Source organism: Rhinoraja longicauda, chromosome 2 (genome assembly GCF_053455715.1).
Source record: "Rhinoraja longicauda isolate Sanriku21f chromosome 2, sRhiLon1.1, whole genome shotgun sequence".
Taxonomy (NCBI): domain Eukaryota; kingdom Metazoa; phylum Chordata; class Chondrichthyes; order Rajiformes; family Arhynchobatidae; genus Rhinoraja; species Rhinoraja longicauda.
Genome location: NC_135954.1, coordinates 92,105,037 through 92,127,824, shown reverse-complemented (window position 1 = coordinate 92,127,824; position 22,788 = coordinate 92,105,037). Strand labels below are relative to the sequence as shown.

Here is a 22,788-nt window from a genome sequence, read left to right as displayed (position 1 = left end):
ATTTAAACTCTTATACTCATTACATAATATTATTACTGGATCATGAATAATGGGTGTTGGCACATGAAAATTGTTAAAAGTTTGTATTTTAATTAGTAATGTAAACACAGACCTGCAACCGACAGCAGAGCTCTCGACTGTGCGTTACCAATGTCACACGTGTAGTGGTCACTGTCATTTTTCTCAAGCTGATTAATTTTAAGGCTTAGTAAACTGCCTTCCCGTTTCATCTCATACTTCTTGTTTGGCTTTATTTCTGCCATTCCTTTTCTCCAGACAGTCTTGTCTCCTGGCTGCTCAGTTTCACACTCAAAAATTACAAATCCTTTCTCTTCAGTTTTTATGTCATGTAATTCCTTGGTAAATCGATTTACTACTTCTGGATAAGATGTAAAAATACAAATATATTCACAAATAAAATGACTTGAAATTACATAAACAGATAAATATAGGTTATGTACTAAAATGATACAGGGTAATTCTGCATTCCTAGCTGGGAGATACAATGATATAGAGTACATTTCTGAAAATTGTGAAAGCATAGCCTATACATCTTAAAAAGCAGGCCCATTGCCACTTTTGGTAGATGTTGATAAAACCTGTCGCCTGCACTGCGGCTTCCTGAATTCTATAATGTTAATAATATTCAAAACCTTTCGCTTGGAAAGGCAAGCATGCAGTGAACTCCCTACTTATTAGCAAAACAACCATGTAACCAATTGGACAAAAACATGGGCAAAGGAGAATAATAATATTGAAATATCTCACCTAGCATTTTAAACCTTATTTTAACGAACAATTAAAATCCTGCCAACGTGTTTGAAAAAATTCAAATGCAAATTACCATCCTAAACGAGGTGCGATATCACCACATGATTTTAATAAATTAGACAAGATGAGACACCTTATAATGCTTACTTCCAAATAGCGAACACAGACATAAATGTTTACAATGACATGTAATTCAAAACCGGTTCCTGTGCTGTGCTATTCTATGTTCTATGTTTAATGAATGGTGATTCTTGACTGAATGATAATTTGTAATATCCTAACCATATACAAACAGATATTAATAAAAAATAAACTATGTGAATCCTGTGGAAGATACCAGAAGTTTTTAAAAAAACATTTTTTTACCTTTTACAGTGACAGTAGCTTTAGTTTTAGAATTCTCTGCTCTGCATTCATATTCTCCAGAATCTTTTGTAGTGGTTTGATGGATTTTCAATTGGTTTACAATTCCATGCTGAGATACTTCATACTTAGTGCTCTTTCTAATTACTTTGCCATCCTTAAACCACTTCAATGAAGAATCATGCTTTGACGATTCACAGGACAGTATAACCTCTTCACCTGCTGTTGCCACCTTGTCCTCAAGTTTCTTTATGATTTCTGTTGTTTTTTCTGAAACATAAAAATCAATATTCTTACTTTGTAAATGTTTAGATAGGGCCCTTTTTAACAGTTATATATGTTTGTAACCTACTCCAAGAAGTTAACATTCCTCTGCAAAGACATGGCAAGAATTTTGACTGAGTTCTTTACAATGTCTCTTAATGGCTTTCCCTTGAGAAGTGAGTATGGACACTCATAAAAAAGTTGGTCCCAACCCTCTACAAGCTAATCTTGTACAGTCTAGGAAAGCTGGAAAGGTAGAAAATGTGAACAATGGAGTGGTCAGAAAAATAGAAACAAGAAGAACCACAGATGCTGGAATCCAAAGTAATAAACAATTTGCTGAAGGAATTATCATTGCTCAGGTCAAAACCCTGCATCATATCAGGAAAATAGTCTGTAGTATATTATCACTAATCGTTCATTCTGAAGGAGGTAATAAGCTAACATATTACGGTGGTGCAGATATTTCTCCATATGAACAGTATGAATGAAACTGGACTACTTAGTTTACTAAAAGATCAATTGTTCATTTCTGAACATTTTTGAATCATTGTCTGAAGAAGGGTCTCAACCCGAAACGTCACCCATTCCTTCTCTCCAACGATGCTGCCTGTCCTGCTGAGTTACTCCAGCAGTTTGTGTCTACCTTCGATTTAAACCAGCATCTGCAGTTCTTTCCTACACAATTGTTCATTTCTCTCTTACTAATTTTACCAAATTATATATATTCTCAGCTAATATTAAGTGACCAGCTGTGAAAAGAGTATATCCCACATGCAAAAACTTCAGCCATCTAGGATTATATTACATTATACTGTAGTTCAGGGCTTACTCAGAGCAGTAATAATGTTCTTGTTTTAACTAACCTGGTATATGCAGTTGTTTTAACAACTACTTAGAGTTTATTAAATGGTTATTTACTTCCAGTACTCACTGCAACATGGAAGAATAGTATTGGGTCCAAGCAAGGCAATCTCATCAGGCCCAATCCCCCTCTCCTTATTTCCTTGTAGCCCATTGATTTGTTCTCTTTCTCATGGTCATCAAATTTCATTTGATTGTTTTGCCACTTACTAGGAATAATAATTTAGAGCAGTCAATTAGCCCATCAAAAGATTTTTGCAATAAGGGAAGAAAGTGCAGCACCTGGGGAATCCTACGCAATCAGACAGAAAACATACAAACCCCACACAGTGAACTCCCAAGGCCAGGATAAAACCCAGGTTCCTGGAACATTAGGCAATAGTGCTGAATGCTGTACCACCTTGCTGCTTGCTCAGAAAGTCACCAAAATGTTAATTATATAAATAGTGATGATTTCAGATCATACCTTTGACCATCAAAGAAGCCTTTGACTTGAGATTTCGTACATGGAAGACAACTTCGCCTGCATCTGACAGAGTGGTGACCTTAATGCTTAGTAAATATTTTCGACCAATATTAAATGCCTCAAATCGGTCATTGCCTTTCACAAACAGTCCATTAACCGTCCAGTAATATTCATCAATACTTTCATGAGAAAGTATGCATTCAAAAGATCCACTTTCTCCTTCTTTAATCTCTGTGCTCTTTAGCCGTTTTGTGATGCCAATGTTTAGTTCTGTACCAAAGTGAGAAAATGAGAATATTTAAAATGAGAATATTTAAAATGAGAAGCATACATGTTATTATTGATTGCTCCATTGGGCAATGGGTATCAAAGATATTAGGTAAAAGAGATAGAATAAAATTCTATTGGATAATACTTTGGAACATTTTAATAATGCTCCAGGTGCAATAGAGAATGCTCTTTCCTAAGCCAAATACAATGCAAATAGAGATACAATATTTATTACACATAACATGTGATCATGTTATTGATGTTAGCAGACAGTATATTTTATAATATAATTGATATTTAGTTATCCAGATTTCCACAAGCACAATATGGAGGCATTATTTTAATTAGTGGCACATGACAATGCAGAATTACCAGAATTTAGTTCTCTCAGATAGTTTGTTTGCATAAAATATCAGAAAAAATAAGGAACTGAAACAATATGTTTGTGGGATTTTGTTTCCAGAGAAAATATGGGGAAAAAAGCAGTGAGTAAAACCAATCAAAAAGAATGTTGTTTGCTCCCCTATCTCCCCATCCCCCAATTTACCAACCTTTTAATTTGCACGCCAGATTTAATTCTAATTCCATGATTTTTTTCTTAAATTATTGTATTTTTTAAAATTATACTGCTTGATGTACTACTTCATATACTTGTAAATTGAGCTGCATCATTACTGAACAGCCAATATGTCAGACAAGAGCACGTTATCTCATGTTTTGCTTTTCTCTTAAAGATAATAATAATGCCTTATTATCTGATTAGAATATGTTTTAAAAAAAAGTACTTCCAGATCTGTCAGTCACTGTGAATATTATGCCAAAGTATAAATCCTTTGAAAAGACCTTTTCTGAGAAAGCCTTTTCCAAGTAGCCATCCACCTCTAAGCACATCTTAATATATAGAGGGTCAGGTCATTGACATTTTACATCTACAATACAAACTTACCCCACAGGAAAACTGAATATAGAACTGCAGCCATTAGACTGGAACTAGCTTCAATTATATATATTTTTTCTCTAAGGAGATTGATCAAAAAAGCCAATTGTCAGTTTACAAATAACAACCAATGGTACTACATACCTTGTATGGTGACTTTAGCACTAGCTTTATCACTGCCTATGTCACAAGTGTACACTCCAGCATCACTTTTATTCAAGTTATGTACGATAAGACAAAGTGTTTTTCCAGCCTGCAGTAGTTCATATTTGTCACTTGAACCAAGAACCACGTCATCTTTTTTCCAGGTGGGATTGACCTTTGTCTTAGATACTTCACACTCCAATGTAATCATTCCTCTCTCCTCCCCATTAATGTCATCCAATGATTTCATGAAGAACACGGGCTTTTCTGCAATGAGAGACAGAAAAAAATATATATTTTCAAAATTCCCTGAAGGGTTAAAAATCCATCTTGCATAATCAACTTTTGTATTGAAATCAGGTTAGTTTAGTTTAGAGATACAGTGCAGAACCAGGCCCTTCAGCCCACCGAGTCAGTGCCGACCAGCGATCCCTGCATACTAACACTATCTTACACACACTAGGGACAATTTACAGTTATACCAAGCTAATTAACCCACAACCCTGTACGTCTTTGGAGTGTGAGAGTAAACCAGAGATCCTGGAGAAAACCCATTCAGGTCACGAGGAGAACCTACAAACCGTACAGACAGCACCCGTACTCAGGATTGAACCCGGGTCTCTAGCACTGTAAGGCAGCAAATCTACCGCTGTGCCACCGTGCCGCCCCGAAGCCTAGAAATTCAGCCTCTTAACACCTACTTTTTTGGGTGCCAGGATGTCCAATTTTGACCACACAGAATAAATTGCACTTTAGATTATTTCTCGATGAAATTTGCATGGGATGCAAAATTAGATTATGCTAGTCTGCCGAATATTTTCCTGGCATCAGTCATGAACCAATTGACCCCTTGCTAATGTACATTTCCATTCATTCTAAGAAGAGTAGAAAATTCTGTCTTAGCTTTTCAAAGCCCACTATAATATCTGCCTACATCACCATCCCTGGCAGTGTTTCAGGCACCTACTTATTTGTGTGTAAAAAAAACTTGCCCCACACATCCCATGTAAACTCTGACTTCTTACCTTAGAGCTATGCCCTCTCGTCTTTGACATTTCTACTTAGGGGAAAAAGGGTCCAACTATCTACCCTACCTATGCCTCTTGTAATTTTATATATTTCTATCAGGTCTCCCCTCAACCTCTCGCATTCCAGAGAAAACAATCCAAGTCTGTCCAACTTCACCTTAAAACCAATACCCTTTAAACCAGGCAGCATCCTGGTAAACCTCCTCTGCTCTCCCTCCAAAGCCTCCACATCCTTCCTGCAATAGGGCATCCAGAACTGCACACGGTGCTCCCAAAGTGCAAAACCTGAGGAGATGTATAACATCTCACGTTTGCTTGGATTAAACTCCATCTGATATTTCTCCACCCATTTCTGTAGTTGATCTATGTCCTGCTGTATATTTTGACAGCCTTTCTCATGGTCCATAACTCTACCAATTTTGATGTCATCTGCAAACTTACTAAGCAGCCTATCTACTTTATGTCCAAGTCGTTTATATATATCAGAAACAACAGAGGTCCCAGCATAAATACCCGTCGAACTCCACTGGTCACCGTTCTCCAGCCAGTATGTCAAGATTTGCTAGAATGACTATGATTGTGGAACCATTCCACAGATGAAGGATTTCAGCGATTTTAGTAGGGTTGTTTTTCAAGTAAAAAAAGTTGAGGGAAGATTTGATAGAGCTGTATAAGATCATGACTGGTTACATTGGGTAGGAGAGGGAGGCTATTCCATTCACAGATCATTCAAGGACCAGGTGAAACAGATTTAAAATTTTGACAAAAGAAACAAGGGACATGCAAGGAAAAATTATTTTACATATTTAGTAAAATCAGAAAATGTTGGTAAGATTCAACAGTCGGACAATATCTGTGAATAGAGAAAATAGAGTTAATGTTTTAGTTTAGTGACATGTCATCAGAATGCCTAGATCAGTTCCTGTGGATTGGAGAATAGCAAATGTTATCCCACTTTTTAAGAAAGGAGGGAGAGAGAAAACGGGTAACTATAGACCAGTTAGTCTGACATCAGTGGTGGGGAAAATGCTGGAGTCAATTATAAAAGACGAAATTGCTGAGCATTTGGATAGCAGTAACGGGATCGTTCCGAGTCAGCATGGATTTACGAAGGGGAAATCATGCTTGACAAATCTACTGGAATTTTTTGAGGATGTAACTAGGAAAATTGACAGGGGAGAGTCAGTGGATGTGGTGTACCTCGACTTTCAGAAAGCCTTCGACAAGGTCCCACATAGGAGATTAGTGGGCAAAATTAGGGCACATGGTATTGGGGGTAGGGTACTGACATGGATAGATAATTGGTTGACAGACAGAAAGCAAAGAGTGGGGATAAATGGGTCCCTTTCGGAATGGCAGGCAGTGACCAGTGGGGTACCGCAAGGTTCGGTGCTGGGACCCCAGCTATTTACGATATACATTAATGACTTAGACGAAGGGATTAAAAGTACCATTAGCAAATTTGCAGATGATACTAAGCTGGGGGGTAGTGTGAATTGTGAGGAAGATGCAATAAGGCTGCAGGGTGACTTGGACAGGTTGTGTGAGTGGGCGGATACATGGCAGATGCAGTTTAATGTAGATAAGTGTGAGGTTATTCACTTTGGAAGTAAGAATAGAAAGGCAGATTATTATCTGAATGGTGTCAAGTTAGGAGGAGGGGGAGTTCGACGAGATCTGGGTGTCCTAGTGCATCAGTCAATGAAAGGAAGCATGCAGGTACAGCAGGCAGTGAAGAAAGCCAATGGAATGTTGGCCTTCGTAACAAGAGGAGTTGAGTATAGGAGCAAAGAGGTCCTTCTACAGTTGTACCGGGCCCTGTTGAGACCGCACCTGGAGTACTGTGTGCAGTTTTGGTCTCCAAATTTGAGGAAGGATATTCTTGCTATGGAGGGCGTGCAGCGTAGGTTCACTAGGTTAATTCCCGGAATGGCGGGACTGTCGTATGTTGAAAGGCTGGAGCGATTGGGCTTGTATACACTGGAATTCAGAAGGATGAGGGGGGATCTTATTGAAACATATAAGATAATTAGGGGATTGGACACATTAGAGGCAGGAAACATGTTCCCAATGTTGGGGGAGTCCAGAACAAGGGGCCACAGTTTAAGAATAAGGGGTAGGCCATTTAGAACAGAGATGAGGAAGAACTTTTTCAGTCAGAGAGTGGTGAAGGTGTGGAATTCTCTGCCTCAGAAGGCAGTGGAGGCCAGTTCGTTGGATGCTTTCAAGAGAGAGCTGGATAGAGCTCTTAAGGATAGCGGAGTGAGGGGGTATGGGGAGAAGGCAGGAACGGGGTACTGATTGAGAGTGATCAGCCATGATCGCATTGAATGGCGGTGCTGGCTCGAAGGGCTGAATGGCCTACTCCTGCACCTATTGTCTATTGTCTATTGTCTATCATTAGTCATGTACGTTTCAACTTCTCAGAATAATTATGACATAGAAACATAGAACATAGAAAAATAGGTGCAGGAGTAGGCCATTCAGCCCTTTGAGCCAGCACCGCCGTTCAATATGATCATGGCTGATCATCTAAAATTAGTACCCCGTTCCTGCTTTTTCCCCATTTCATTTGATTCCATTAGCCCTAAGAGCTAAATCTAACTCTTTTGACCTGGAATTCTTTAAAAGCGATGGGAAGAGAATCAATCAATCATTTCAAAAGGCAATTGGGAAGCATTTGAGAAGGAATAATATGCAGAGCAATGCAAAAATATCATGGGAATTGGGACTGTCAGCATTTTCCTAGTAACATTCAGTAAACCAAACTGCCTCTTCCTGTGTCATTACAATTCCACAATTCTATTTAAATTCCTCCTTTTGATCTCTAGCACCAATAACATAACTCATTAAATTACTTTAATTTTACCTTCCATTTGAATGAAATTACAATATGAATTAGTGGCAAATTTTATGCACTTAAATATTTTCATTCTATACACACAATAACAATGCTTACCTCGTACATTCAGCTGTGCTGTTTCTGTCACATTTCTCACTTTCAACATAACTGTTCCTGTGTCTTCAAGCGTTACTCCTTTCAGAATTAATGTGTGTCTCTTTCCTTTCTTCTTTATCTCATTGAAGTTATTCGAGAGCAAGGGGGTATCATTTAGATACCACTGTACTTCATCAATATCATGGGATAGCTCACATAAATATACAAGATTGCTTTCCTCCTCAGTATCTACATCTTCCAAATGTTTTGTTATTTCTATTTTCAAAGCTGTCAATACAAATACAGAAAGTTAGTTTATCTTTTTACCTTTATAGATATATAATTGCCAATCACTGCCATAAACTTTAATTCCTGGCCCTGGCATACTTCCACCGGGTGGCGCTGCAATGGCAGCCTCGCCTACCTTTTCCTTCTTTTTTTGTTATTTTTGGTGAGTTTTTAAAGTCTGTGTTAATGTTCTCTGGTTTGTTTTATGTGGGGGTGGGGGAGATAGTCGGAGGAATTTTTTTTAAAATCTCGTACCTTGCCGGAGATGCGGTTGTTTTCCGGATCGTATCTCCGGTCGCTCTGTGGCCTAACATCACGGATCTGGAGGCCTTGCCTGGGACTGACTTTGAACCCCCGCGGGGCGTGGACTTACCATCTGAGCATGCGATTCCTTGCCTGGATCGATGCGGCCTGTGGACTTTAACATCAGGAGCTCGCAGTCTCGGATTGAGACCAAGTCGGGAGCTCCAAACCGCACGATGTTCGACAAGCCCCGACCAGGGGTCAGAACGGCCGGTGCGGGGGAGCTGAGATCCCACCCCCCCCCCCCCCCATGCAGGAGCTTCATTGCCCCAACAAGGAAGGCCCGCCGCCAGCTGCGGGAGTCAAGATCGTCCCGTCAACGGAAGGTTAGAGGCCCCCAACTGCTGGAGGACAAAGGGAGAGATTGAACTTTTTTCTTCGCCTTCCATCACAGTGAAGAATGCAGAGGAGTCACTGTGGTAGATGTTCATGTTAAAATGTATTTTGTATGTCCCGTTGCATTTTATTGTTATGACTGTATGGCAAATAAAATTCTTCGTATGTTGCAAAACATACTTGGCTAATAAAGTATGATTGTGATTGATTAATTGTGAAGAGCCTCACGTTGATTCAGTGCCCAAGTCCTAGCAATCCCGACTGAACAGTATCTTTAATGATGTGAAATGTTCCAAGCTTCACAGCAACATGAACAAGCAAAATTAGATGAGGAAAAAGTGTCATCCAAAAGGAAGAACAAAAATGGCATTGAGGAAAGATTTAATGAGAAAAGTCTAGAGTTTAAATGCAATTGCCAATGATAGTGCAGACTCAAATATGGGAGACTCAAAATAGACAGGATGACAGGATAGCAACTGGTGCTGCAGATTCAAGCACCAGGAACTCAATACTAATCCTGACCTTGAGTTTTGTCTCTGTGCAGTTTACATCTTACTCAGTTGTTTCCCTCACCCGAAAGATGTGCAGGCCAAGTGGCTACTGCAAATTTTAAATATTTTTTTTAGATTTAGAGATACAGCGCAGAAACAGGCCCTCCGGCCCACCGGGTCCGCGCCGCCCAGCGATCCCCGCACACTAACACTATCCTACACCCACTAGGGACATTTTTTTTACATTTGCCCAGCCAATTAACCTACAAACCTGTACGTCTTTGGTGTGGGAGGAAACCTAAGATCTCGGAGAAAACCCACGCAGGTCACGGGGAGAACGTACAAACTCCGTACAGACGGCGCCCATAGTCAGGATCGAACCTGAGTCTCCGGCGCTGCATTCGCTGTAAGGCAGCTACTCTACCGCTGCACCACCTTGCCACCGTATGATCCATAAATGACCCATAAATAATCAAGGAGGAATAAGCGAGTTCGGTATCTCGACCGCGCATGCGCAGGACATAGGTCACAAGAGCTAAACATTCTCGCCGGCTGATAACAGCGGGGAAGAAATGGCTCTTGAATCTGATGATAAGTGATTGCGAGCATTTATATCTTGTGCCCAAATAGGAAAAAAGATGATGAGGAAGGATTGTGATTGTTGCCCTTGTTTTCCAGGCATCGCGGCGGAGAAGAGGGAGTCTGCTGGAGTTTTAGCCTGATCTGTCCGCCGTCCCGGGCAATGGGGAAAAAGGCATACGATTGCGGGCTGTGCGGTTGGACTTTCGTCCAGCTGCCGGGCCATCTGTGCATGCACACAGTCGAGCTGTTGTTCAGATGCGAGGTGTGCGGAAAGGGCTTCGGGCACTCCTCGAATTTGGCGAGGCACCGACACAGGCACACCGGCGACCAGCCCTTCCAATGCGTGGCATGCAGCCTCGGCGCTGCTACAACATTGGTGTTTGCACAGCGGCGAGCAAGAATTCCACTGCAGCCTCTGCGCCGAGTTCTTCCCTGTCTAGCCGCAGTTGGCGCAACACCGTCGCATCCACCCGCGGCCGGGTATTCACATCCCGCTCGGGGCTGTTGCGGCACAGGTGCGCGGACGGAGCAGGTGGCTCCCTTTCCACTCTGACAGGCGTTTCAGTGTGAGTGGCGCGCACTTGGAGTATTGTGTGCACACAATACTCCAGGTGCAGCCTCACCAAGGCCCTGTACAGCTGCAATAGGGTCTCCTTGCCTTCTCCTCCATGTGAGTCCCCCTGTGGATCTCCAGGGAGGAGGAGTAGATGAAACGGCGGTGGCACCGAAAGCGCCTGTCGGTCGGCTAATGCTGCGGCAGATCGGAGAAAGGAGAAAGATCAAGGAGGAAACGCTGAAGAAGCTCTTGTTGCAGGTCTCGCACCTGAAGGGCCACTCGCCGCTGTGGAAGCGCTGATGGATCAGCAGCCACGAGGCGCTGCAGTAATCCCTGCCGCACGCTCCGCACATGAAGGACCGCTTGGCTGGTGCTTCCGCAGGTAAGACGGGTTGCTTTGCCGCAAACCACGCAGCCGAACGGCCGCTCCTGCCCGTCATCAGCCGGCGAGAATGGTTAGCTCTTGTGACCTATGACCTGCGCATGTGCGGTCGAGATACCGATCTCGCTTATTAATAAACTGATGAAATTTCAGGGTTAAACAGAAAATTGGTAAAAAATTATTAGAAGATGCACATTTTAAGGAAATGAAATGGCTGAAAGGTACCCCATATAAAATATTTAATAACGCATCTGAGCTTTTGCAAAAAATCACAAATTGCAATAATCGGGATTTAATAGGTAAACCACGAGTGTTAATATTAATTACGCCCAATGTTCCTTCTAGTTAATATAAAACAGGTGAAAATAAAAAAAGTGCACATACTGCAGGTGTGAAATAAAAACAGAGCTGATAAGGGATCTTTAATCTGCTATGTTAATTATTTTTCTCTTTGCACAGAAACTGCGTGACCTGCGGAGTATGTCGACCTTTTTCTGCTTTTATGAACATAAAGTCGCACGTTTTACTGCCAGGTAAAAATTCTTACCTTCAACTGTGAGTGTGGCTGTGGTCTGTGCATTACTTGATTTGCAACAATATTCACCAGAATCTTCAGGGATGAGATTTGAAATCATAAACTCTGTCACATTCTGAGCTTGCATGAATTTGAATCGATCAGAAGATTCAATTAAGCTCAGGTCTTTGTACCATCTGACCACCTTGGGAGTAGGTGTGAACTCACAGCTCAAAGTAACAGACTTCTTCTCTTCCACTGTAATGTTCTGTAGTTCTCTCACTACCTTTGATGGAGGCTCTGGAAAATTAGCAAATTTGCAATTATAACAATCAACCAACAGCTTGCAATTATTCAATTTCTAAGTGATTCGCAAGATAATGACAAAACGTGCATCTTTACATAAAGATTTGACCAAAGGCTTGGTCAGAGAGATGGAATAGACAATAGACAATAGGTGCAGGAGTAGGCCATTCGGCCCTTCGAGCCAGCACCACCATTCAATGTGATCATGGCTGATCATTCTCAATCAGTATCCCGTTCCTGCCTTCTCCCCATACCCCCTGTTTAACAACTTTAGAAAAGAGGCGTTCAATGAGAGAATTTCAGGCTTGGATAGGTAACTACTGCTAATAATGGGGTGAAAGAAAAAGGGTACAAGCAAAAGATTAGAAAAGAAGCACTCAAGAGATCTCAAAGGCTTATAGGACACAAGGAAATCACACATATAGTAATCTCCACGCGTTCCAAGCCCATGGAGGATCTTGAGAATGGGAATTTTAAAATCAAGTTGTTCCCTGATTGTGAGTCAGTGTACATATGCAAACATAGTGGTGTTGAACAAACATGGTTTGTAGCTGAGTTTTGGATGAACTCAAGTTTATGAAGTTAAATTTGAATTCAGCAGAAAGAACATTGGGATAATTTATTCTGGAGAAAACACGCACCATCTCAGTTTAGTTTAATATAGTTTAGAGATACAGCGTGAACAGCCCTTTTGGCCCACTGAGTCCACACTAGGGACCATTTACAGAGGCCAATTAACCTACAAACCTGCACTTTTTTGGAATGTAGATGGAAATCCACATGGTTACTGGGAGAACTCCGTATAGACAGCACCCATAGTCAGGATCAAACTCAGGTCTCTGACACTATAAGGCAGTAACTTTACTGCTGCATCACTGTGCTGCAGTTGTAAATGACTGAACCAGAGGTGGACAAAACATGGAAATAAAAGCAGATAATCTTGGGGTAATGGGGAAGGATGCAGTTGGAATCTCATTTTGGGATTATTTTGGGTGGGTGTACCTTAGTGTATATAATCAAACATTGCTGCAGTTATCACTGTTTTAAAAATTGCTTCAACAATAGAATATCAAAGCAATGCACACTTTAACCTTAAGCCTACCAGTTATTGATTTAATTCAGTATTCTTTCTTCTAATGATTCCATCTGAAGAAGGGTCCGAACCCAAAACATCACCTATTCATGTTCTTCAGAGATGCTGCCTTACCCGTTGAGTTAATCCAGCATTTTGTGTCCTTTTTTGATTTAAACCCATTGTTCTAAATTTAAAATCCTCCTACAGTTTAACCTCAATTCAGCAGACAAACAAAGTGAAAAATAGATCCAAAGTTGCTTTGAAGTTCTGATTTTTATTTCACCAATAACTTGTCATGTTAGAAACTATGATTAACAGGGTTATGACAGCAAAGTACTAAATACTGTTGTAAAAAATAAATTGCTGTAAGAACTCAATAGGTTATATAGCATCTGTGGAGGCAAAGGAATTTTCAGGTTATGAACAAATACTGTCTGTGTCTGTAAAACCATATGCTTATATTCACGTCTCTTTTGTGTATGAATACCTTTAATGGTTAGCCTTGCTTCAGATTTTGATTTCCCAGCAGTAAACTGTACAATGCCTGTCATCTTGCAATATGTATTTTTCAGAATTAGACGATGAATAGTACCACAATGCTCAATGTCCACATTTTCAGAAGGATGAAGAACTTCACCATTTAGTAACCATTTTGGAGGTTTCACATCAGCAACTGAGATCTCGCATTCGAGGCTGACGTCATTTGGCTCAGTCACTTCCACATCAGATAATGGCTTAATGATGGTAATTGATTGATCTGTCAATAAAGCATATTTAGCAAAAGCTTAGGTGAATATTCCACTATATACATTTATCTAGCGGTCCAAATTCCTGTTCCTGAAAGTAGCAACATCAATTGGCAAGGTGGTGAAGAAGAAATATGGCATGCTTGGTTGGGGCATAAAATTTGAGTTTGGATATTATGGTGCAACTTTACAAAACATTGGTTGGACTGAACTTTGAATATTGTGCATAATTCTGGTTGCTAAACTATAGGAAGGATGTGACTGTGCTGGAGAGCGCATAATGTGACTTAAATTGGAGGACTTTAGTTATGGGAAGTGATTGGATAGACTGGGTTTGTTTTCCCTGGAGCGATAGAAAACAGTGACCAGATAGAAGTGTATAAGATTATGAGGAGCAAAATCTTATATAGTCAGAGGTAGATAACCAAAATCATTTTCCCCATAGTAGAAGTATCAAAAGGTAGGAGAAACAGGTTTAAAATGAGAGGAAGGAGTTGTAAAGGGAATTCATTATTGACTCCTGCAATCTGCAACATACCAAAGGGAAATGCTCCTTTCGCTTACATTGGTCTAGTTGTAACAGTAGCATTGACTACAAAGAAAATGGGCAAAGTGACAAACTGGGTGTGAATGCTGAATTAAAACGGCCGATAGATTGAATGATTGTATTGTGCATTGCCAAGAATCATCCTGTTTCCAGATGTTTACCATTTTAATAGACATCAATTTTGCACTCTGACCAATCTGTGACCCTGCATTGTCCCACAGCTTCACCATTACCATTACATAACAAAGATGAATCTGATGTTAAATGCCATATTAAGTAACCAGATCACTCTCTCTCCACAATATTCACTTTGTTCCACTCATTTGACCTCCTCCTGTCCCCACAAACACCCCTCCACCTTCATGGTTTGCTCTCTATTTTGTCCAGTTCTGACAGAGCTTATCAGACATGTACTGTGTCAAAAAGTAAGTCTTGTAGAATTCCAAAGTCTGAGTAGGTCCAAAATGTATCTTAAGAGTCATAGTCAGAGCAATACAGCACAGATATAGATTCTTAGGTCCAATTTGTCCATGCCAACAGAGATGCCCAACTCAGCTAGTCCCATTTGGCTACATTAGCCACATATCCTTCAAAAATTTCCTTTCCATGTCCCTCCCTGTTCAAATGTCTTTCAAATGTCTTTGTTTCTATGTTAATTGTATTTGTAAAGCGCTTTGAGCATGTGATAAGGCGCTATATAAAATAAATGGATTATTATTATTATTAAATATTATCGTACCCAGGGGCAGTACAGTGGCGCAGTGGTAGTTTTTTTGACTTACAGTGCCAGAGACCCGGGTTCGAACCTGACTATGGGTATTTGTCTGTACGGAGTTTGTACTTTCCCCTCGTGACCTGCGTGGGTTTTCTCCGAATTCTGCGGTTTCCACCCACACTCCAAAGATGTACACGTTTGTAGGTCAATTGGCTTGGTCTAATTATAAATTGTCCCTAATGTGTGTAGGATAGTGTTAGTGTGCGGGGATCGCCGGTCGGCACAAACTCGGTGGGCGGAAGTCCCTGTTTACACGCTGTATCTCTAAACTAAACTAAATTAAACTAAACTAAATCTGCCTCAACCACTTTCTGTGGCATTTCATTCTACGTATGCACCATCCTCTGAAGAAGGCCCCTCTGGTCCCTTTTAAATCTTTCCCCTCTCAACTTAAACTTCAACTCCCTAGTTTTTGTTTCCAAGTCCCTGGGGAAAAGACTGTGTGGAGAGGGTGCAAAACAGGATCACAGGTGATCATCCAGGATCGCCACATGGATTAGACAGTATCACTGTAAGGAGACACTAGACAAACTTAGATTTTTTTTCTATGAGCAGGGGCAACCTGATAGACGTCTATAAAACTATGAGAGACATGTGAGGACTTTTTCCTCGGGTGGAAATTTCAAATACCAGAGGACATAGTTTTAAGGTATGAAGGGGAAAGTTTAAAGGAGATTGATGTGTCTAGTTGATTGGTACATGCCACAACCATGCTGCCTGGGGAAGTGGTGGAAGCAGATACATTAACAACATTTAAGAATCATTTAGATAGATACATGGACAAGCAGGGAATTAATAGTTACAAACAACGTGGGGGGCGGGGGGGCAGATGTTGTCAGCATAAACATCATCAGCTCATGGGCCTGTTCCTGTGCTGTACTTTTCAATGGTGTAGCAGTCGGTTTGGGCACTAGCTATGGCTACCTTTTCATCGGCTACACTGATCGACAACTCAGTGATCAATAACAGTGTGGCAGTAGATTTTGACTGCATGGATTTTAGTAAGGCATTTGATAAAGTCCCCCATGCTAGGCTGATCCAGAAGATTAAGTTGCAGGGTATTAACAGTGACTTAGTCATATAGATTCAGAACTAGCTTACTGATAGAAGACTGTGTCTTCTATCTTCTATCAGATAGAAGACTGATAGAAGATTGTGGTGGATGGACAATATTCAGGCTGACTGTCTGTGACCAGTGAAGTTCCACAGGAATCTGGGACCTCTGCTGTTTGTGATATATATAAATTACTTGGATGCAAACGTAGCAGGATTGGTTAATAAGTTTGCAGATGACCAACAGTCTGTGAGGAAGGCTGTCAAAGTATACAGCAGATATTGATCAGCTATAGAAATGGCAATGGAGTTTAATCCGAGCAAGTGTGAGGTGTTGCACCCAGGGGGGCAAATCCAAGGGGAAAATATACAATTACTGGCATGACTCATTGATGTGCAGAAGGATCGTGGGGTCCAAGTCCATAAATCCCTGAAAGTGCCAACACAAGAGTGGTGGGCATAGGTCGGGGCATTCAGTACAAGAGGCAGGAAGTAATGATGCAGCTTTATCGGGCTTTGGTTGGACCACTTTTGGAGTATTTTTTAGTATTTCTGGTCACCCCATTACAAGGACGGATGCGGTGGCTTGCAGAGAAGGTTTACCAGAATTATACCTGGATTCAGAGGTACAAGCTACAGGGAGAGGTTAGACAGATCTGCGGTTGTTTTCTCTGTAACGCTGGAGGTTGTGGGGAGATCTGATAGAGGCGTACAAAATTATGAGAGGCGTAGATAGGGTAGACAAAATGAGAAAGGTAAAGTTTAAGCGAGTTGTACAGAGCAAGTTTTTTTTACACAGAGGGTGGCGAGTGGCTGCAATGTGCTGCTGGGGGTGGTGGTTGAGGCAGATACGATAGTGACATTTAAGAAACTTTTGAATAGGCATATGGATATGCAGGGAGTGGATGGATATGGATTATGTGCAGGCAGGTAAGAGTTTATCTTGGCATCATGTTCGGTACAGACATTGTGTGCTGAAGGGCCTGTTGTTATGCAGTACTGTTCGATGTTCTATGACTGCCTTAGTGCTTATTGATGCACTCGTCAATTTTATCATCTTTGCTACTAACTTCCACTTTGCCCTCAAATCCATTTGGACATTTCTGGCACCTCTCCCTTTCCCAGATCTGTTTGCATCTCGAGAGACAAACTATCCAGATATCTACAAACTCACTGACTCCCATAGGTACCTCGACTAAAGGTTAAAGGGCAAATGCAGGCAAATGGGACAACATGGTTTGCATGAAAAAGGTGGGCAGAAGGGCTGCTTCCGCACTGTATAGTTCTATATCTCAGGCATAACTGCACTGTGATATAAAATGCTGGAGTAATGCTGAGATGGTCAGGCAGCATCTCAGGAGAGAAGGAATGGGTGACGTTTCGGGTCGAGACCCTTCTTCAGACTGATGTCAGGGAAGGGGGCGGGACAAAGATAGGATGTAGTAGGAGACAGGAAGGCAGTGGGAGAACTGGGAATGGGGGGGAAAGAGAGGGACAGAGGAACTATCTGAAGTTAGAGAAGCCAATGTTCATACCGCTGTGGGTGTAAACTGCCCAAGCGAAATAAGAGATGCCATTCCTCCAATTTGCGCTGGGCCTCACTATGACACTGGAGGAGGGCCATGACAGAAAGGTCAGACTGGGAGTGCGAGGGGGAGTTGAAGTGCGGAGTCACCGGAAGATCAGGTTGGTTAAGGCGGACTGAGCGAAGGTGTTGAGCGAAACGATCGCCGAGCCTGCGTTTTTATATCTCTATGAGTACACCTCCTCCCACGATGTCTCCTGTAAGAGTGCAAAGACTTTTTCTAATTTTCTCTGTTTCAGTTGCATCTGTTTTCAAGATGTAGTTTTCTGTTCTAAGACCTGTGAAATGTGTTATAGCTGATGGAATCCTCACTGGCATTTTCTCAATTTTCTGAATGTTTGCACTCACTTCCCCCTTTCTCTCAGGCAGAACAGAAATTAAGTTCCCTTGATCTTCACCTTTCATCCCACTAGCCTCCTCATTAAAACATATCATTTTGGTGATATCTGCCACTTGCCACAGAATCCCACCATCACTCATCTCTTTCCTTTCACCCCTTTCTACTTTCTGCAGGGACCATTCTCTCCATGACCCTCAGGTTTGCTTATCTCTCTCTATCCACCACTCCCTACCCCTTGGCATGTTCTTCTTCAACCCTGGGAGATGCAACACTTGCCCCTATGTCACCCCCCCTCACAATCATCCAGGGACCTAAACACCCTTCCAGGTACGGCAGAGATACACATGCACCTCCTTCAAATTCATCTTTTGAAGCACTGATTGTTAATGCAAAACTCACAATGTTTTTTGCAGAGATCTTAATGGAGATTTTCCGTTGTTTAGTTTAGTTTAGAGATACATGGCGGAAACAGGCCCTTTGGCCCACCGAGTCAGCATCGACCAGCGATCCCCGCAAATTAACACATGTGCAAATGCAGTGACATTCTTTTCTTCTATTAGATTCCTGAGGAATCAAAGCTGGCTTTGTTTGATCAGATTTCCATGATTTCTTTTATACACATTTTCATACATATTCTCAGTCTCACATGTCTTTTATTCTTCAAACTTCTCAAATAATACTTTCTTTCACTCATCTCATGTTAACCACCCCCTCCCCAGGAACTTTCCCCTGCAACCGCAGGAGATGCAATACCTGTCCCTTTACCTCCCCCCTTGACTCCATCCAAGGACCCAAACAGTCTTTCCAGGTGAGGCAGAGGTTCATCTGCACCTCCTCCAACCTCATCTATTGTATCCCCTGTTCCAGATGTCAACTTCTCTACATCGGCGAGACCAAGTGCAGGCTCGGCGATCGTTTTGCTCAACACATCCACTCAGTCCGTCTTAACCAAACTGATCACCCGGTGGCTCAGCACTTCAACTCCCCCTCCCATTCCCAATCTGACCTTTCTGTCCTGGGCCTCCTCCATTGTCAGAGTGAGGCCCAGCGCAAATTGGAGGAACAGCACCTCATATTTCGCTTGGGTAGTTTACACCCAAGCGGTATGAACATTGACTTCTCTAACCAGATAGTCCCTGCTTTCCCTCTCTATCCCCTCCCCCTTCCCAGTTCTTCCACTAGTCTTCCTGTCTCCGACTACATCCTATCTTTGTCCCGCCCCCTCCCCAGACATCAGTCTGAAGAAGGGTCTCGACCCAAAACGTCACCCATTCCTTCTCTCTAGAGATGCTGCCTGACCCGCTGAGTTACTCCAGCATTTTGTGTCTACCTTCGATTTAAACCAGCATCTGCATTTTTTCCTGTTTTTCAATAATCGATTTATGTTATCTTTTCCTTTTCTTCTGTCTGTTTCTTCTCAACCAGGATACCTGCCGATTTATCTCACTATCACCACTACCAACACACCCCCACATTTTTTCTGTTCCTTCTTTTAAACAGTACATTTGCAAACTAAGAACTACTTTCAATAAGACTTAAATAAAACAGACTATTTCAAAAGTACAGTAACATTATTTATAGTATAAAACTGATTATAATTTAGTTAGATTATAAAACTGAGTAGGTATCCAATATCACCGATATCATTACGTGAAATGCTCTCCAGTTCTTTCTATCTCCCTTGAAACCACTGAATAGGATTATGAGGATTATTATACTGATATTACTGTTGAGCATAGGAATTCTCTGTTCCTGCCTCACTAGCTTATCATGTCACGATTGGAAAGTATTAAGTATACTTTACATATCTTTCCAAGGACAGCAAATGTACATTTAGTAAGCATTTCCATCAATAACTCTTGTATCTTTTGATCTTCTGGAATTAAAAAAAAATTGTGGCTTGGTCACAAAAGTTTACAAAAGTGGAGGGTGTGTCTCTCCCAGCTTCTCTCATGATCCTCTCACTTGGCAGTTAGAGCAGTATAGGAGTCTACCCACTCATCCACTTTACTCATACATCATGGTTTATGGAAATTAAAGAAGGGATCAAGAACCAAAGTGGTTTATGGAAATAAAAGAACCTAAAGATGGGATCAAGAACCAATGTGGATTTAAAACATTAATAACAATGATTGCAATTCATATACAATAGTTGCAGACCATGTACTGTCATATTTAACCAAGCATTAAGGTATTTTATAAACAAAACCATAAAAATTACTTAAGTTAAAACATTTTTAGTTCCACTCTTCTTGGATACAAATAGAACATTTCAAAATTAATGCTTCTAAAACCTATTTTAAAGCATATAATTACCTTCCACGTATAACATTGCTGTGCTTTTGTCATCTACTGCGTCACACATGTAGTTGCCTTCATCTTCGAAAACAATATTATTTATTACGAGCTTCCTGTACAAATCTTCACTCACAATCTCATACTTTTCAGAGGGATGAATCTCCTTTCCATTATTATACCATTTGACCACAGCATTTCGTCTGGAAACCTTGCATTCAAAAAAGACACGATGCTTCTCCATGCCAATTTTCTCTCTCAAGGGTTTCACAATTTTAACTGGCAATTCTGAAAGACATATTTGACAAATAGTTTGATTTGAACATTGAAGCTATGAAAGAGTAATATTAAACAATATTATGCCAAATGCCAGCCAGGTATTGCTAATCCAGAATTAAAAAGATACAGTTATAAAGATGGACAAAAAGAATAGTCATTTTTATTACAATTTTTTTTTGTTATTCACCCATGGGACAGAATCACTGGCACCACCAGCATCTATTGCCCATCCTTAATTACAATGGAACTGAGTGGCTTGGTAAGCAATTACAGAAAACTATCCATTTTATACCACCCAACTATTTGTTTCCATTGACAAACAAGTTGATATTACCCCAAGTCGAATTTCACTATATTTCTTTCTATATAATTCCAATTTAAATATAAAAATTACATAAATTGTCAACTAATTTTGTTTGATGATCTTCATCTCATATCTCTAAAGGCACTCTATGTACTTCAGAAATGTACAATGGTGGTGCTGGTAGACAAGTCACTCAGAGATTTCAAATAACAACCAACTCCAAAGAGGAACCATCACGACCACCACAGAGGCCAACTTCAGTCAATTTGAATGTTTCCATCTTACAGAAACAGCTGAGGGTGCTGTTTGCAACAAAACTAAATACAATTTCTGTAATTTCAAGAACCTCATTGTTCCAGTCCCAGTGTATTAGACAATTAAACACTCTTGGTGGCAAATTGATGGAAGGTGGTTTTGGGAGTGTTACTAAACAGCACATACTCTCCAACAACATATTCATTTATGTCCAGTTAAGTTTTGCCAAGACTGCTCAGGTCAGGATCTCAAAACAACCTTAGTCTATCTTCTTAGGCAGACTCCTGGGATTGAAGGTAACTAATATCCACTCCACTTCTGAATCCAAGAACAAATTGTGTTTGGGATAAATTACCTCCTGGAGTTCATCAACATTCTCATCAAACCGGTCCTGATGTTTTAAGGTAGAGCGGCCAAGCATCACAGGTACTAATAATGATAGATGTTAAGGCAATCCAGATATTACTACGTCTGTCATACTGCATTAGGTCCGTATCCATTTATGGCTCACCTATTTAAGTGTTGTCTAAATGTTTCTTAAACATAGTGGTTTTCCCGACTTCCACACCTCCTTTGGTAGTTGTGTTCCAGATATCAACCATTCCCTGTGTTAACAGAAAATTCCCCTAAAATCCCCTTTACACTCCTTTCTCTCACCTTAAACCTTTAAACTAAGCCCACTTGTTTTTGATACCCCTTTTACCATGGGAAAAAGATTCTACCTATCTATGTCTCTTCTAATTTTCTATAACTCGATCAGGTGACTCCCCTCAACCTCCTTCGCTCCAGGGAAAACAAACCCAGCATAGCCAAGGTCAAACAGACATGGCTTTCTGGAACTTATTAATATTTCCTTTCCTTTTAGTTAATTTTAAAATCTCATTCTCTAAAAAATAATTCCATTTTGTATAGAAAATTAAGGCAGGATTGTAGTACAAGAGCCTTCACTCTCAATATTAATAATGCTTCTCTAAGGTCTTACCTTTAATTCGAAGGAAAGCTCGAGTAGTAGCACTTTCAGCAACAAACTTGATTTCTGCAGCATCTTCAGGTTTTATGGATTTAAAGATTAGAATATGTTTCCTTCCTAAATACAATACATTTGGTTATTCTCTATATCAATAACATGAAAAATCTGTGTGGCAAAATGGGCTCTAGAGCATCCATTATCTGGTTCTTTTTGAAGCATGCATTTGGATAACAGCAATTTTAACAAATTTTACTTTAAAATAATTTGGAAAATCAAATCAAAATGCAGTAAAAATCCTACCTTCCTGACGAAACTTCACATTTTCCCCAGCCCTGATTTTCACATCATTCTTAAACCACTGAATATCAACCTCATCATGTGAAATTTCACATACGAAGGTAGCACTCTCCTTTTCAATCACTTCAAGATCTTTCAAAGGCTGGACTACTTTGATATCACGAGCTAAAGAAAGACGTACAAAAGAAGAAAATGAAGTTATATTTCTACTCAGTGATTGAATTTACCTCAATAACACTTGCCTTCACTTCAGTAACAGTTTAACCACTAGAAACATTCTGAAGCTATGAAGTTAAAATATATATCCAAGTGCTCTCCTGCTTTCTTTCTGCTCTTTGTGACTTAGCAGATTGCATGGAATTTCATGCCACCTATAATGTTAATTATTATTATTAAAAATAATAAAACAGTTAAGAATCATGCTTAAAGAATGGTAATAGCTTTATAAATAGGTTATCTCAAAC

At 40.5% G+C, this 22,788-nt stretch overlaps 1 protein-coding gene across 1 annotated transcript in view; it reads right to left on the bottom strand.

The window, feature by feature from the left end:
- The window catches only part of obscnb (obscurin, cytoskeletal calmodulin and titin-interacting RhoGEF b), a 368,207-nt gene that overhangs the window by 265,099 nt on the left and 80,320 nt on the right, over positions 1 to 22,788 (bottom strand). Inside the window, exons 23-32 of the mRNA XM_078423526.1 lie at positions 22,328 to 22,489; positions 22,040 to 22,144; positions 20,241 to 20,507; positions 13,366 to 13,635; positions 11,531 to 11,797; positions 8,067 to 8,333; positions 4,080 to 4,346; positions 2,729 to 2,998; positions 1,138 to 1,404; positions 113 to 379 (exon numbers count right to left, since the gene is read on the bottom strand). Coding sequence (XP_078279652.1) covers positions 113 to 379; positions 1,138 to 1,404; positions 2,729 to 2,998; positions 4,080 to 4,346; positions 8,067 to 8,333; positions 11,531 to 11,797; positions 13,366 to 13,635; positions 20,241 to 20,507; positions 22,040 to 22,144; positions 22,328 to 22,489 — 2,409 coding nt within the window. The remainder of the gene's footprint in view (positions 1 to 112; positions 380 to 1,137; positions 1,405 to 2,728; positions 2,999 to 4,079; positions 4,347 to 8,066; positions 8,334 to 11,530; positions 11,798 to 13,365; positions 13,636 to 20,240; positions 20,508 to 22,039; positions 22,145 to 22,327; positions 22,490 to 22,788) is intronic.